At 39.0% G+C, this 16,355-nt stretch overlaps 1 protein-coding gene across 1 annotated transcript; it reads right to left on the bottom strand.

Annotated features, from left to right (window-relative positions):
• Positions 1–3,249: 3,249 nt before the first annotated feature.
• On the bottom strand, positions 3,250–13,844 carry LOC148835002 (alpha-internexin-like). The gene is made up of 3 exons (XM_088915639.1): positions 12,762–13,844; positions 9,788–9,912; positions 3,250–6,209 (listed from the first exon to the last, which is right to left on the bottom strand). Exons 1-3 carry the CDS (start codon positions 13,821–13,823, stop codon positions 5,906–5,908), a joined length of 1,491 nt encoding a protein of 496 aa, XP_088771765.1. The 5' UTR covers positions 13,824–13,844; the 3' UTR covers positions 3,250–5,905.
• Between the last annotated feature and the right edge of the window lie 2,511 nt (positions 13,845–16,355).

The raw sequence follows: 16,355 nt of genomic DNA, 5'->3' as shown, positions 1-16,355 counted from the left end.
CTTCTTGAAGGAGACCACCATCTCTCACATACTCCAGATATCCAGAACTCTTTGTCCAAAAAAGGTTTTTTATTCTCCATCTCTGGAATCTCTTTCCATTTCTATTTTTGTGAACCTTAGCATGAAAAAGAATGAAATAGACCCTTTAGGTATTCCAACCTTACCCCTTAGGACATAATATGCTTGTATCAAATCTCTATTCATATATGACAATCCCCAAGGACCAGTCATCATTCTTGTCACTCTTCTTGCAATTGCATCTGAGACTGTAATATCCTTTTTGTGTTATGGCGATCAAAACTCAGTACAATTATCTAAAGGACCATCCTTGAGCATTCTGTCTCTTCTTTTAAATTCCACAAATATGCTGTATGTGGCTTCCTGCAGCACTGCATCACCCAGGTATCATGAATAGTGCATAGTATAATATCCCAGGTACTGTGTTTCCTGCTATTACAAATTGGATTAATCATTAAACATTTCAGCAATATCAGTTGTAGTTTCTGTATCTCCAATAACACTTTCCCAATTTAATGTAAGACATTATATTTCATAAAACAATATAAGAAACATTAAAATCTCCCAGGAAAATAACATCACATTTGCAACATATCTTCCTTACCTCATCATAAAGTGAGCTACTTACTGTACATCCATCTCTGCATTAGGTGGTCAGTAGCATGCACCTACTGTTAAACCCAAAGAATTTCATTTTAAACTGCATGTACTCTCTTGCTTCAGCTGTCTGCCTCTTTCTTCTGTGTAATATTTTTTTATTTTCATTTCTGTTATTCTTCTCTAGTCATGTTTCACAACTTTATTGTAATGTCTTAGTTACCTGTTAATGCAGTTGCCTCATGAATTTTTGCCCTTATGCTTCTAGCTCTGAAATTCTCCCTGAAGATTGCAGGTCTACAAGAAACTAAAACTTTTATATTATTATATTTCGATATAGTAATAGCAGTGAAATATTTTGGAAAATGTTGTAATTACTTTTAACCTCTGGATTAATATAAAACATACTTAATAGCTTAACCCAGGATATTAAAGTCCTGTAAAAATAATTTTGTGTTTGTAAAACAAATTCTATCTCCACACAAGATCTTTGAAATGATCTTTATTACAATATTATTCAGATTGGAAGTGCAACATAACTTAAAAAAAAAGGCCTCAAACCTCAATCTGTTTAAAAACCTTGGGGATTTCCAGGCACTCAGCAATTACCTCTCGCAGTTGCTATAGAAATAAGTGGAGTCACACCATCAAAGCAGACACTCAGGGGACAGACCTGTTTTCTTTGCATCAGTGGATGTTATTATGCTCCTTTGCTGTGCAGTTAGTTTCTTTTTCTGCCTTTCTACTTTGAGTTTTTGGAATATGTTTTAGGATTTTATCACTGTCTTTTAAGGATATCAAAAATCCCATTGCGAATGCACTGTAAAATAATTCTACTTATTTTAGGTAATTTATTGACAGGGACGCAAACAAACAAGAAGGTAAGGGTTGGGAACTTAACCACACTGGTGCTGAACCTCAGGTTCCACATGTTGTTACAACCCGTGGAACCACCCAGGGAACAGGGGTGAACGCAGCAGCAGTGTTATGGTCCCAAGAGCAAGGGCGTTGACAGCCCAGGGCAATCAGCTGGTCTGTGGGAGCAAGGGCTGGTCCTCTTCATCCCCAAAGGCACCATCTGGATTCCTATTGGCTGGGGTCTAGGAGCAAGGACGTCCCAGGGTAAAGGACAGTCCACCGAAATCGCCCGGATGCATGCAGGTGGGCTAGGACTGGACACAGTCCAGTGGACACAGTCCAGTGGACACAGGGGTGGGACTGGACACAGGGAGGGAGTGCAGGACAGGCTGAGAACCTAGAGTTTGGGGTGTGCTTCGTCCAGGGCATAGTGCAAGGCAGGCTGGGCCAGGAAGCTTTCAGTTGGGGTGGTCAACCAAGTGCACGCCGAGTGGGACACGCTCTTTGCGGGGGTCTCCACACCAGTACCTGGTCTCAACAGCGGACACGGGAGGCACGCCAAGATTGGACTGAGGCAGTCACCTGCTGAGGTCTGGGTATGGAGACTAACACAGAGTCCCATCCTCTGTACCCGGAAAGTCTCAGGAACAGAAAGGGCTCCGCTGGGAATCTGTAAGATGGCCCAGGAGTGAAGTGAAGTTCATATCAATGCCAGATCACCAAGGAGAGGATAAACAGGGCTAAATACCCCAGACCAGCTGGTACTGTTTGACGTTTCACTAAAGTCTGTATATCCTGTTTTCCTCGGTGATCAGTGCAGAGTGGAGGAGGGCTGCTGGCCGATGCAGCCATGACACACCCCACTGTGATGCAGCAGGGTGACTGTAACAGAGGTGCTTCAGAACTCTCAAGTTAGTGTTCATTGGTTGTCATACAGTATCCAAGACTGTTAGTTGGTTACTATTTTAGCTTAGTCTTTTTGATGCATAAGAACAGGGTGTACTGAATAGAAATGTTCAGGTGCACTTCTGTTAGTATAAGAAATGATACAAAAACATATCAGTATTCTTGGCTTTGGTACGAACATTTTAAGAACATAAATCTGCATTCAGAACATAGTATTCACACATCCTGGACTCATCTAGGTTTGAGTCAACTTAACATCTAAAGAGTCTGAACAGCCACATGAGGATAATTGTGAATTAACAGAGCAGAACTCTCCTGAGTATGGGCTGATAATGATGGGCTGGGGGGGAGGTTAGGGAGCATTCACTCAGGTAGTTTTTGCAACCAAATCCCACATTCAAATTCAAAGTACACCTCAGAACAACTTGTCCTGTTTTACATGGCCCATGTAAGGACTGAGAAGGATTTTAAGAACTTAAAAAAAACAAAAATAAAGAGAAAAATTGTATGGGCCGCTGCATTTTGAAAAACATCTCCTTTATGAGTTGACACATGCTTACTGAGAACCACAGGTCATGGCTATTTGCTTTAAGTGTTTCCACAGTTAGTTATCTGGGCTTTGAATCCTCATTACACGTCTCAGTGACCTCTGTTGAGTATTGGATTAATGAGGCGAGATGGCAGTTCCTTCAGATGTGTTAAGAACAAGCTTTAGCTGGTCTGTGAGATAGGATGATGCAAATCTCCAGTCCCTGCTCACATGTGAATAGCTGTTGAGAGACTTCAGCAAAAATAAAATAAAAAGCCATGCTAATTCTTTTTAGGCAATACAACTGAAATTTATAATGAGCCAATGCAGAAACAAATGGACACATTGCCATTGTAATTGTGTCAAGTCTTTATTGTGCCTTAGAGCAGTCAGGAAACAAAGGAAGAAGAAAGATTAACTACTTTCAGTCACTATCCTTTCAGTGCTAATATTCTACATTTCATTCTGGTTCACATGGAGGAAAAAACAAATCAAAGAAACACCTTTTCGGCATCACATACATTACTAAGCACACAGACCGCCAGAGTGGAAAAGCTGCTGGTGTTATTAAGGCATTTTGAAAAAACTACAGCATTCATTTTATCTTTTAGGTTTACATTTATTCTTAAATGTTTTCAAAGCTGGCCACAGATGCATTAGAAAAGGTTTGGCAGTGCACTCTTTATAGTTTCAGAGGAGTCCGTTGTAATGCATGCCACTCACCTGTGACTTAATCTCCCCTTTTTTCAACGTGACAAAATCTGAGCCCTAAAGTCTTCATGACAGCTTTGGGCAGAGGGTGTATGGCATCTCATACAAAGAGCAATATGAAAAGAGACTTTCTGCTACACAAGCAACACATTTTGCTACAGGAGTGGCTCTGCAATACTTTATTGTGGGCTAGAGGAAAGTTGATCATGTGAAAGAAATCTCCAGGAATGAAAAGAGTAAACATAAGATTATATTTCTCTTGCAAGCGTGCTGCAAGAAAATATACATTTTGTGTCTCTTAAGTATGTCTAAGTGGCATAAGAGTATGAGTTATCTTATGACTCCTGATATGCTGCTGACTAGCTTAAGGTTACACATATCCATTTTTCTAAATTCCTGATATAAATAACAGTGTTATGCATATAACGTCATACGTGAATTACAAGATCTAAAACTCTGCCTGAATTTTGTCTGAAGACAATAATTCTTAAACAGTGTACACTAAACGTGAATTTGGTTTCAGTAAGAAATAAGAATACCATACATCCAAAGAGGTTTACTTCTAAACTAGTTGAAGGTTGTTCACAGTTGCTGGTTCCCTTGCTTAAAGCTTGCTTTAAAGCATTGTTCTTCAATATGTTGTTTGACACATGACCCCTCTTCTGACCACCACTGACAAATCAGACCATCAGCTGTTTTAGTGAAACTCTTTTTAAGGCTAGATATGTGTTGTAACTAGTCTCTTGAACTGCTTAGGCTCAGATGGATCTACAACCTGCTCACTACAGTTTACAAGGGCTTCAGACATTATGGAGATTAAATTCAGTAGGCATTTGTTTCTACAATCAAATCCTGACTTTATCTAAAGTCATTGTGCTCACTGGTTCATACCAAAGTGGTAGTCACAGAGTATTTTTTTTTTCATCACAGAGTACGTTGGTTTTTGGAAAAATGTCATGCGGATTAATGGTCATCGTCTCAAGACACAGTCTTTAACACAACCTTTAGAACTGTGCCTTGGTGTTCTTGGTATTAACCAACTTTCTCTCTCGTTTTTCTTAGGGTTTGTCTTGACCAGTATAATTTTTGGTATCCAAGACTTTAAAGATCAGGAGTTGTCAGAGAGAGTCCCAAATGAATGAGATGCAGAGATTCTTTAATAAATGCACCCTAAATCAGGCCTCCATCATCAGGTGAGCGCTGGCTAGCATTGTAAAAGACTGTGGCAGTGCTGTGTTGTGGATACGAGTTGCAGTACGTATACAGTATTAGTGTAACTAATTATCACCCAGTTGCAGTTCCAGCATAAACATCTGAAATGAACACAAACACTATGACTGATGACAAGAGTTTTTAAGGAGATCTAATGGGGAATGGTCAATGGCCCACACAGAACTACCATGCAAACATGAAAAGCACAACATGCACCTAATGATTTTTATCTCTTTCCTTCTCAAGAGGGAGTGAAACTAGGATCTGGCTCACAGTGTCAAGTGCAGTCTCAGAGAGGAATCCTGTTTTCAGTTGTGCACATATGGAACAAGACGAACCTATTTATGCAGCACTGTAGGTGTGCACATCATAAGGATATGTATGACAGTGCAGCAGTAAGAGATTCAATTAACAGTGATTATACTACACTAGTGTCATGCTTTCAATACCTCCTCTATGTGAGTGGATCTACCTTCACTGAGTGATAGACTGTTTTTCTAGTTGTTTAGAATTTCTCATTCTAAATAAATAGTTGTAATGTATTTGTTATATAATTACAATGCTGTGTTTTAGCAAAGGAGAAGATTTGCAAAGGTCCTTATTATATCTCCTAATCCAGTTCAAGTTTGAAACAGTATTGTAAACGCTGCGTACAGTATACAACATCAAAAGTACTCAGTAAAACTATCTAAGATACAGTGAAAAAGGTTAGTGAGATAGCCATTTTTGTTCTATATTGGAGAAAATGAATATAGATCTCAGTTGTTCTTTGTGTACAAACACCCCCTTTGGAATAGGTTTTTCAATAGCGATTATATGCTGAGACCTAAGGATAGGTTGGCATTGACAGAGCACACAATCAGTCTGAAACCCGCCATATTATTGTAACGATGGCTTCTGATTTTGAGGAAAGGTCTTTGCTGAAGCTTGCTCACAGTGTTTCTACAGTGTTTATAAAAGAGAATAAATCGCAATTGGATTGTTGAATGTCAAGATTCAAGAGAAACTGGGATCAGTGAGGGATTCCTCTCTTAGACTGCTCTTGGGTTGAGAGATGTAGCAGAGTGGGGTGTTTTAGTTTTTCTGGCTAGCAGGGTGAACCTCCCCAGGCTCAGTCTTATCCACCTTCTTGGTGGAGACTATGGTCTCCTCGATGATCTCCTCAAAGGTCTCGCGCTGGGTGGGAGCCTTCGCGGGCTTAGCCGGGGCCTCTTCCTCCTTCTCCTTCTCCTTCTCCTCCCTCTTGGAGGAGGAGGAGGCCTTGGAGGAGCTGGTGTAGACCCGTGTCTGGTAGCCGTAGCTCAGGCTTGGACCCAGGCTAGGGGTGGGGAGGCTAATTCCAGAGCTGAATCGGGTCTCCTCTCCCTCCAGTAGTTTCCTGGTTGGGACAGAAACGAGCAACCACAGCTTAAAAGGCTTGTACCTCACATTCTCGTTCGCTTCAGCCTTACCATATCCATGGAGCTGCGATGTGGTAGAGGTGTGCATGAAACATACTGTACTAATCAAGGTCCTAACCAGAGAGAAACCCCTTCTTTACTATGCAGGTACAAGGGTAGACAGCACATATAGGATTTTATTAAAACCAGTTTATTTCTTAAATTTAGCCTTTGATTTAGTCTGGGAAAAAATATCACATAAAGTAGTTTGAGCAAAAAGTATGGGTTTCCTTTTGTAATCATAAAATGCTTTATGTCCTTTAATAATGCTGCTGACAAACAGTATGACATCCATAATTTGTCATATACTCCTGCAAGGAAACTGATATGGATACGTGAAGTTAGGAATTAGAGTAAAACAACAAAAAGGGCTGTCTGTGTTTTTTAATGTGAAGTAACATGAAGTGTTATGAAAAAGAGCTATTCTGCATATAAGCATTCTGTTCCATAGGAATATCACATTTATGCTCCTAATTAATACATATTACTGTATATATCAAACAGTGACCAGATTAATGATATGAATTCAAATCTATTTTTTTTTCCTGAAGGGGGACAGTGCTGTTAAAATTAGGGACATTAAGGCTAATGTTGGGTCCAGAAAAAAAAATGGTAATGTGAAAGCATAATGGTTTCTTATGGGCAATGATGCTTATCGTATAAGAAATACACTGCATAATAAGGCCTAAGACTCACACATTAGCACAACCAGTATAGTGCTGTATGCAGTGTTGGCAGTTTTTGAAATCTAGAAATACTTTAAATAATTACATTCAGCACAGGATAGAATTAAAGGGAAACTTTAAACTGTCTACTTTTCTTCCATTTTCCTCCTTGTAGGACTTCTTATAGATTATCAGTTAATTGTTTTTGTTAGGTGCTGATGCAAACCTATTAAATCCATAAAGATCCCTCATGGCACAATATGATAAAATTAGATGAGTAAATCTATCGGTGTTGTAAGATGAAGTGTAAATGACTTTTACTGCAATGGAGCAAGCACGTCACACAAATGGTTTGTCTCCAACTAGCATTCCCTCATTCTAGTTGATACAATTCAATTTTGAAGCAGCTTTGGCAAGTAACTCAGAACAACTAAAAATAAATAAGCAATTAAAAATGAAGGACTACAATTTAATTATCAATAATCACCAGCAGTTTTCAATAGTACAGCCATTTCATAAGATGATTAAAAAAAGGATATTAGTATTTTTACATATTTTTGTACTGCGTAAATAGTACTTTATATGCCATCATCCAGGTGGATGCTGCACATTGGTAGTGGTGGAGGGGAGTCCCCATTACCTGTTAAGCGCTTTGAGTGGAGTGTCCAGATAAGTGCTATATACAGTAAGTGTAAGCAATTATAATTATAATTATATGGCAATTTTCCTTCCTTTTTGTTAAGTAAGAAACAGTTGCCCAGGCATTGGGAATCAGCTTGAATATCAATGTACAGCAGTAAACTGAAAGGTAAGTGCTTTGTTAAATGGAATCTTGCCAATATTGATAGTCATATACAGAATCCATTACAGGATTGGCCTTCTTGTTGATTAGCCAGCTAGCTAGTACTGTACTGTCTGAACTACAAACGGGCAACTAAGCAGCTTGATAAAATGTTATGTACTGTAAGTTTAAATGTGGTTTGAAAAAACCCATTTGTTGAATATGAATGTAAGAGAAGCGAACTACAATATCAAATGAGCTAAAATCCGTGTTTTGTATCTATTTGTTCTTCTGAACATGGGCACATTTCAATTAGGGCATTAACTGAATTTCTGAGACTGCTACATACTGTATTTAATGTACAGAATATGTTTAGGAAAATATACCACCTACACTTATTTTCCTGAGTTTTGTAATGCTTCTTTTCTGATCAGGCTTATCATGTTGTAGGGGCTGATTTAGTTTAAAAATCTTCAGCTGGTACATTGCTCTAAAACAATATGACATTCACACACTGTGTGGTGAATATTTAACAGCTAGATATGCAATGTCTTCGGAAGTGAATATTTTATTTGTCATTTTCACTTTTCAATTGACTGAATCTGGTTCTTGCACGTTAAGGGATGTATTTATACTCTGCCCTTGATTCTGGTATGTTTGTGTGTAAGGGGAAAAGAGAAAGGATGTAAATTGTCCTCTATCTGAGGAGAGCCATGGAAGCTACTGTCCTTTCCAATATCATAATAGAAACCAGCCACTTTGACAGAACATTTATAATAAGAAGTCTGTGGTTGCACCTAAATCAAATATTTAGTGAACTGTTCCTTTGCAACAGTAATATTTTATTTGTCTGATGATCATATACCAAGTGACTTAACGTTTGTACCTGTTTGTATGGTAGGGCATTTTACTGGAGTGATCAGTTTGCAATATCTTACTCAAGGATACACCACTGAAAATGTCCTTGATGGACTGTGGCTCTTGCGTAATTGGTTACTAAAGTCCCCTTTCCACTGGTGTTAACCAAGCTGCAAAATCAGCACATGGTACTCTTCCAAAAGGGTTTTTTTCTCTGGCTGTATTGCTCAGGCCAAGCAAGAACCAAGCCATGAAGCTGAAAGACGTTTTGAAGGGCAGTGCTTGCCCTTTCAAATACTTTGACACACAGAAAGGTGACTAATATCTGCAGACAGGAGGCAGGGAGAGAGGTTGCTTTTTATTAACTTACCCATGAGTGGATAACACTTCAACACCTCTTCAAGAGGTGCTTCAGAATGATTTCTTGTTAGCCAGGTACATGCTGCACACTGCTGAAATTTCAATCACTGCTGTAATTGTATATGCCTATTACATAAATACACAGCATGTATACAGAAGAAGCTGTATTTTTCAAATGTTAATGCAGAAAAGACTGAACCAGCTGTTTTTTAAGTTGGAAAGACTAGGGTCAGTACAATGTGACAAGTGATACAATTAAAATTTGGGAGTGCATTAATATGAAACACTGCCCTATCATAAGGTTTTTCCCAAGATTGTGCTTCCTTGTTACACCATTGTATTGTATACAGACAAAATTAACCACAGAATTTAAGCCAGCAAAAAAGAAACCTAACTAAATAAGAAGCCATCACTGAATGGAGCTTTATCAGTCCCCTTACCAAGGAAGCCATAGGACTAAGAAAACTACGTACAGTATATGATATATCATTTATATTTTAATGCCATAAATCTATTTATTCATTATTTCTTGGAATACAAAAAGAGGCCATTAGGCCATACGACTCTCACTTCCTTTCACTACTGTGAATTTTGAAAGCTAATATCATTAGAGAGTCACTGTCGTATCCCCATCAGCCTGCTAGCAGATGTTTACTTCTTTTAACTTCACAGAAACGAACGAGAGTTGCAGTTGAGGACTGGGAGCGAATGCTGCTTAGATTTCTTTCAGGGTAAAAAAAAAAATCTGTGCGTGCAAAGCTGATAAAATTCAATTCCGTGTGCAAACGCATCAGTGCTAGAGTGTATGATGTTCCTTCTGGGGCTGGAATTGGCAGTGCATGTGACACTGTACCTGTAAGCTGCAATCTCGATGTCCAGAGCCATCTTGACATTCAGCAGGTCCTGGTACTCCCGCAGGTGACGGGCCATCTCACTCTTGGTGGTCCGCAGTTCGTTCTCTAGTTGTCCGATTGTATCCTGTACAGGGGGCAAGAAAGACAGCCCATTTTCCATTTCAAGCACTTCTCTGATCACTCACAAGGTCGCTGTGCAAACAGCTAATGGTAACCGCCATGATATCAGCAGTATTTAGAAAACAAAATTATATAATGTGTATATAATTGCTTTTACCTATACAATATAAATACTTCATTAGAAAGCAAAGATGTATAATACGACCCATTATTCCATAGGAATACCAGCATAACTTATTTGTCTATCAGAGCTTAGTGTCTCCAAACATATCTAATTGCAAATTTTAGACCTTCAAATACTTTTTGAGTTCCCTGTTATAATGAATTCATGAGGAAAATAACAGTAATTGATTAAATACCTTTTACTATATAGTATATTTATTACTCAATTGAAGTGTTTAACTGTGTAAACGGTATGTCGCATTTTCAGTTGCATAAAAATATATAGATCAATGTTTTTCAGTTCGATTTATAATTCTTTGATTTATATATAAGTCCAAAGACACACTGGTAGATCAATTGGCTTCTGGGAACATTGTCTCTGGTGTGGGTGTGTGTCTGTGTGTGAGCCCTGCGATGGACTGACATCTCATCCAGTGTGAACCTTGCCTTGTGCCTATGGCAGGATAATCTCCAGCTCCCCGTGACCCTGAATTGGATGAAGCCGTTAGAAAATGGATGGGATTCACTTATTCTTTTCACCCTTTTAAAAAGTACCAAAGATAATAATGGTTAGTGTTTCACTGCGATGTGTCAAAATTTGGAAGTTTGATAAACTAATCTACAATTAATGGATTAATAAAAATGGTTTAAAAGAACAGCAATGCTTCTCCAATCTTACTTGGGCACACCACAACAAATCTTAATCTGATTTCTATAGGTGGAACCGTGCCTAGTACACCAGCGGAGAAGTCACTCCATCATCCCGGTTTTAAGGATTTAGAAGCTGTAATACGTAAAGACGATTACAGAGAACTCTGGGAACACTGTTGTATTCTTACGTATTTTTAAAATGTGAAAATACTGCAGTCATACTTAATTAACATCAACATAATACAAACGGTGTGTATATATTATATGAGTGATTGTATGTACGGTATATTCAAATGTGTCTGTTGGTATCTACTGTACCTGCCGATTTATCACTTGTCAAAGTAAAAAAAATAAAACTAAACACTCAGACTCGGTGTTTTTATATCGCACAATACTATCCTAAATCGATCTGAATATTTGTTGTTTCCCACTGCTTCCGCTGTGATTTGACAGCTTAATCTTTACGTGGAATCTTCTTAATCAGGTTTCTGCGGAGCCGTCAGTTAACCTTGTCGCTTTACTGCTTCAGCACCATGGCCAGAGGTCCTGGCTCTAACAGCAAGAGCGCGAAGCTTCTCCGGTTTTAATTGTCCGTTCTTGCAGTGCGTTTAATTATTCTGTAGTGTGCTCAAATGTAGAATTAAAAGGCAAATGTAGCGATCCTGAGAAAATAATTTTAGTGTCTTGTATTTGGCACAATATGTGTATCAATGCAAAGCACAATCGAAGGTATTCTCGGGGTAGTTAAAAATTGCCGTCTTCAGAATAATAAAACGCACGTCACGAGAGGGATGCTAGCAAAACGGCAGAAACTGGGGATATTGGCGATACTCGTGCACTCTGTCCATGGTGCTGAATCAGTATTTCAACTCGGCAAGAAAGGTTAAAGGCACCACACAGCCCTGGTAAAATGATAATACCCGTACTATAATTAAAAATAATTTCATTGTTTCTAACTTATTTAATTAATTGAATGATGGGCGTTTATAGACGTTTAGCAAGAATATACAGTTTTAATATTATATATATGTATAATATAACGATATAAATATAGGACGGAGTACGATCCAGATTTAGTAGGACATGTAGCGCGTTAACTTTTTAATATTTCCAAATTTATTTACAGACTATTGTTTAATATTATTTGAATAATCCTTCATCTCATTACAGATCACCTATTTCAAATTAAGACATGGAACGGTCGGAGAACGTAGAGTTTTAAAAGTTATTTGGTAATAAAAAACAATATATTCTTTGCCTGAGAGTTTGTAAATCGTTTGTTCAAGATTAACCAATTGTTCTAGAAGACCACTGTGTTTTCAATAACCAAGCTCTAAATAAAACTTTTAAATCTTTGTATGCGTTTATCTTTGTTTAATAGAAAACCGCAACGGACAAGTTTTCAAGCGTTTTCTCCTTTGAATACCACACTTAAAAAACTTTAAAGATGTATTAAGTATAAGCTGTATAGAGCATCTTGAAATCTTTAATATTGCACAATGGAAATGTGGCTCAATAATTAAAAAAACTGTTAATCTTGAAGGTACACCTACAGTATGGCTAATACTTTAGTGTTATCCCGTTAAATTATTGATACAAATAGTATGTGTGTGAGTACACTGTGGTCATAGCTGGTGATCTTTATGTAAAAGCTTTGACACCCACACCTCCAGTTTCTTTAAATGAAACTAGCCGTCCTTTCCAAATGGTCGGGTGATCTCGTTAGTGACAAGGAAGTTTATTTTATACATTTTCAGCAGTATTTGTAAATTTTAATGATTCAAAGCTAGCTTTTTTTTTTACTCTCTCAATAAAAACACCGGTGGACAGACCAAACGCACTAACCTGGGCTCTAGTAAATTCGGCTGCATTGAATTGTGGACAAAAAAATACATTGACGATTTAATAAAAGTTTTTGGTGTCATCTATTTTTATACATTTTTAAAACTAGATTTTTGATACATTGAGTGACGTGACGATCATGTTCAGAGCTATCACGACTAGAAGCGAGATACAGTGGCTGACAGGCGGTTGTCTTACCTGGAAGCCCGAGATTTCGTCATTGTGCCTTTCTTCCATCTCTCGGATCTGCCTTTCCAGTGACTCGTTAGTGCTCCGGAGGCTCTCGACCTCAATGGTCCTGGATTGCAGTTGCCTCCTGAACTCGTTTATCTCTTCCCTGCTCGCCCGGATCGCCTCGTTGCTCTTAGCTGCCTGTTCACTCAAATTGGCGAACTTGGACTTGTACCAGTCCTCGGAGGACTGCAGGTTCTTAGCCGCCAGGGACTCGTACTGGCCTCGGATCTCCTTCAGCGCGGAGGTGAGGTCCGGCTTTGCCACCTCCATCTCCACGGAAACCTGGGCAGCCTGGATCATGGCCATCAGCTCCGTCACCTCTTCCTCATGCACCTTCCTGAGGAACGAAATCTCATCCAGGAGCGATTCCACTTTCTTCTCCAGGTCCAGCCTCACCATCGTGGCATCGTCCACGTCTTTTTTGTAAGCCTTCAGGGTCTGCTCGGCCTCTTCCCGAGCCCTGATTTCATCGTCATACTTGGCTCTCAGCTTCTGCAGGTCCTCTTCAATGTTGTCCCGGTCGATGATTATCTGCGACTTCTCGCCGTTGATCTCCTCCAGCTGGGAGCGCAGTTCTCGGATCTCCTGCTGGTATAACTCAGCTAGTCGGGACGGCTCGCTCTGCCTCTGGCGCAGCGCCACCAGCTCGGTTTCCAAGACTTTGTTCTGCTGCTCCAGGTTATGCACCTTCTCGATGAACATGGCAAATCGGTCATTGAGCCCCTGCAGCTGCTCCTTCTCATTCGTACGAATGATTTTGAATTCATTGTTGAGGACGGAAGTTTGGGCGAGGTCGATGTTTTCGCTGGACACCGGCGAGAACGATGAGCGCCCAGCTCTCCGGTACGAACCTAGGGAAGAGGCGCTGCTTCGGGAGAGAGACTGGGATCTAAATCCGCTGGACGAGATGGAGCTCCGCGAGGAGGTGGTGCTGCCCAGCCGGGAGGGAGCGGCTGAGAAGCGTGGGGAGTCCCCGAAAATCTTCCGGTAAGAGGAGGAGACATAGTAGTCCGGTCCGTAACTCATCTTGGCGTCTCAGCAGAAGGAGAGGAGCGCCCAATGCGCCTTATTTATATAGCAGGACCGTCCCAATCAATTATTAACTTCATCTGAAAGAAACGCTCGCCTGTTATCAAGCGGCGGACGTTTCGGTCAAAACATTATTTGCACTTAATCAAAAAACAAATTCGTATTTATTATAATTCTAGAAGTTGTAAACTATTTTTTCACTTCCATATTTGTGTGAGTAGTGATTCTAAAAACTACAGGTTTTTGTAATATGGGAGGTTTGGCAAATGGAACTGTCCATTTTGGTGCAGTGCTGATGTCAGCGTGAGAGTGAATTTTTTAGCTTGTTCAAGAGCCAGTCATGTCTGTGACTGTCTCATTTTTGTGCCTAATGCATAACTTAATGATTCTATCTCATTTTAACAGTCAATGTAAGCGAAGTATAACAGATCATAAGAAAAACACTTTCAATATGCTTTGGAAATTAAATCTTTATAGCAAGGTCCATTTTACATTGTTAAATAGGAATGTGGTAGACAACGATTTTATACACAATACTGCATATACAGTATTCGGAATTTACTGTTCTAGTTGTGTAATTGTAGGTTTTATTTTGAAGGAAACCGTCGGCGTTTTCCTTATTGTAATCTGAAACTGCTCGAAATATAGTTTTGCATTAATTTACATTTCTATAAGGAAATCTGAATATCTGGACAATATTTCCCGTCTTCTTCAACATTACTAAGCCGAAACAGGCTTTGAGTTTTCAAGGAGAACCTGATGAACGCTTTTCCAGTCAGAAAGTCTGCGCTGCCCCCTGTTGGATTTAAGCATTTGCTGCTAAAAGTCCCGCTGTTGGGAAAAACGTGGTACGCTTTATGAAAGAGTTGTGAAAATGAAATTCAGCGAGAAAACAAGCAAATCATCTTGGTTTTAAATTGCATGGGTACAGTGTCAGTTCCTTGGGGAGCTTTTATTAAATTAAGTTGCTTTTTTAAATACAGAAATGTAATGATGTACATTATATACGGTGGTTCTTAAAGAGTATGGCGAATAAATTTCATGCCTTTTCATGCTCAAGGCTTGCACAAGTCACCTTAATCCTTATTTAAGGAGCCTTATTTTTTTAAAACAGAAAACATTATTAATTGATTTAATTTTATAAAGTTAAGGACAAATTTAACAAGTTTAAGGACAAGTGTAACCGAGGCAACGAAAACTTGCACAATGTATTAAAATGTTTTAGTTTTTTCAGGTGCACGAGTAGTTTGCAAATAACTTTTTTATATTTGAAATGTATGTTTAAAATTCTTCAGCAGCTGTTTCAAAACATCTTGCTTCAGCCTCTAATTTTTTTTTCCATTTCGTAATCAAATAAAATGTGGAGATTTATGTTGGCCATACGTTTATCTGAAAAAACAAACATTTGCATTTTTAAATTTTGGCCTATTTTCAGAAGGTTGGTCTTTAAATAACGCCCCGGAACCTTTCGTTAATGCCATATTAAAAATCATATTCGGTTTGCACATTTTTTACATGAAAAAAAATAAACATATAATTTGGTATGACATAGTTAGAGAATGGACAGTGTTCCTGCTTGCCCCTGTGTAAAAATCATTCTTCATTTCAGGTATGTGCAGAACAGTCCTGGTAAAGGAGATAAAGTGGTGGCTACATGTAGACTGAGGCTCGGAGAAGAAGTAATAAGTCGTATTCACTAAATGTGTCACTGCCAGAACTTTTGGAGTTGAAGGAGCAGACAGTGTTATCTCTGGTCTTTTAATGGTAAGTAAATGTCCTTGTTTAATTTGCTGCCTTGTGGATTTAGGGAGATGAAAAAGCCAGAAATGTTGGGACAGATACCAGAGAACAAAGAATGCATTAGATTGAACTTGCAGATTGTATTAATGGCTGAGTAAAATGTGTGATAATGATAGTCAGAAAACTACCCTGATGCAAATGCATATGGATTTGAAAAAAGACAGAAAACATGCTGGAGAAAGCAAAGGACTATTGTGACTGCAGGTATTTGCTTCTGTTTTTGGTGAGGATTATTTCAAGACAACACCTATTAGAGTAAGAAAGAAATATAAATATATTCTGTTAATTGTGATACTGTATGGGTGAATGTATGTGCATATTATCCCATACTATTATTAGGTGTTGCATTATGTTTATGTAGATATGTTTAATTGCATTAAGTCTCCTTAAACCTACAGTTCAGCGAGGTGGTCCAAAACTGGTCCCGGAGAGACGATTTGTCTGCAGGTTTCTTTCTTAATGATCTAAATCAGGTGCTCCTCCAGGCTCTTGAAGTGCTGCAGCTTTCCAAAGGTCTAGAAAGCCTGCAGACACTAACCATCCCCTCAGTTAGACCATCCGGTCCTACAGCTCCTACCTATCAGTGCCAGGACCCTGGTGTAAAAGTTGTAGCTCTTTAGGTAGAGCTGGTGCTCTGACAGTGCTGCACCATGGGGTTTCAGAGCTTTTAGAAAGAAGATTATGACTGAATTAGTGTGAAGAAGAGAATAGCTGTACATGAGGTTAAAA

Source organism: Atractosteus spatula, chromosome 5 (genome assembly GCF_055471065.1).
Source record: "Atractosteus spatula isolate fAtrSpa1 chromosome 5, fAtrSpa1.hap1, whole genome shotgun sequence".
NCBI lineage: Eukaryota > Metazoa > Chordata > Actinopteri > Semionotiformes > Lepisosteidae > Atractosteus > Atractosteus spatula.
The sequence above is the reverse complement of the archived record's forward strand: the minus strand, read 5'-3'. Positions and strand labels throughout refer to the sequence as shown.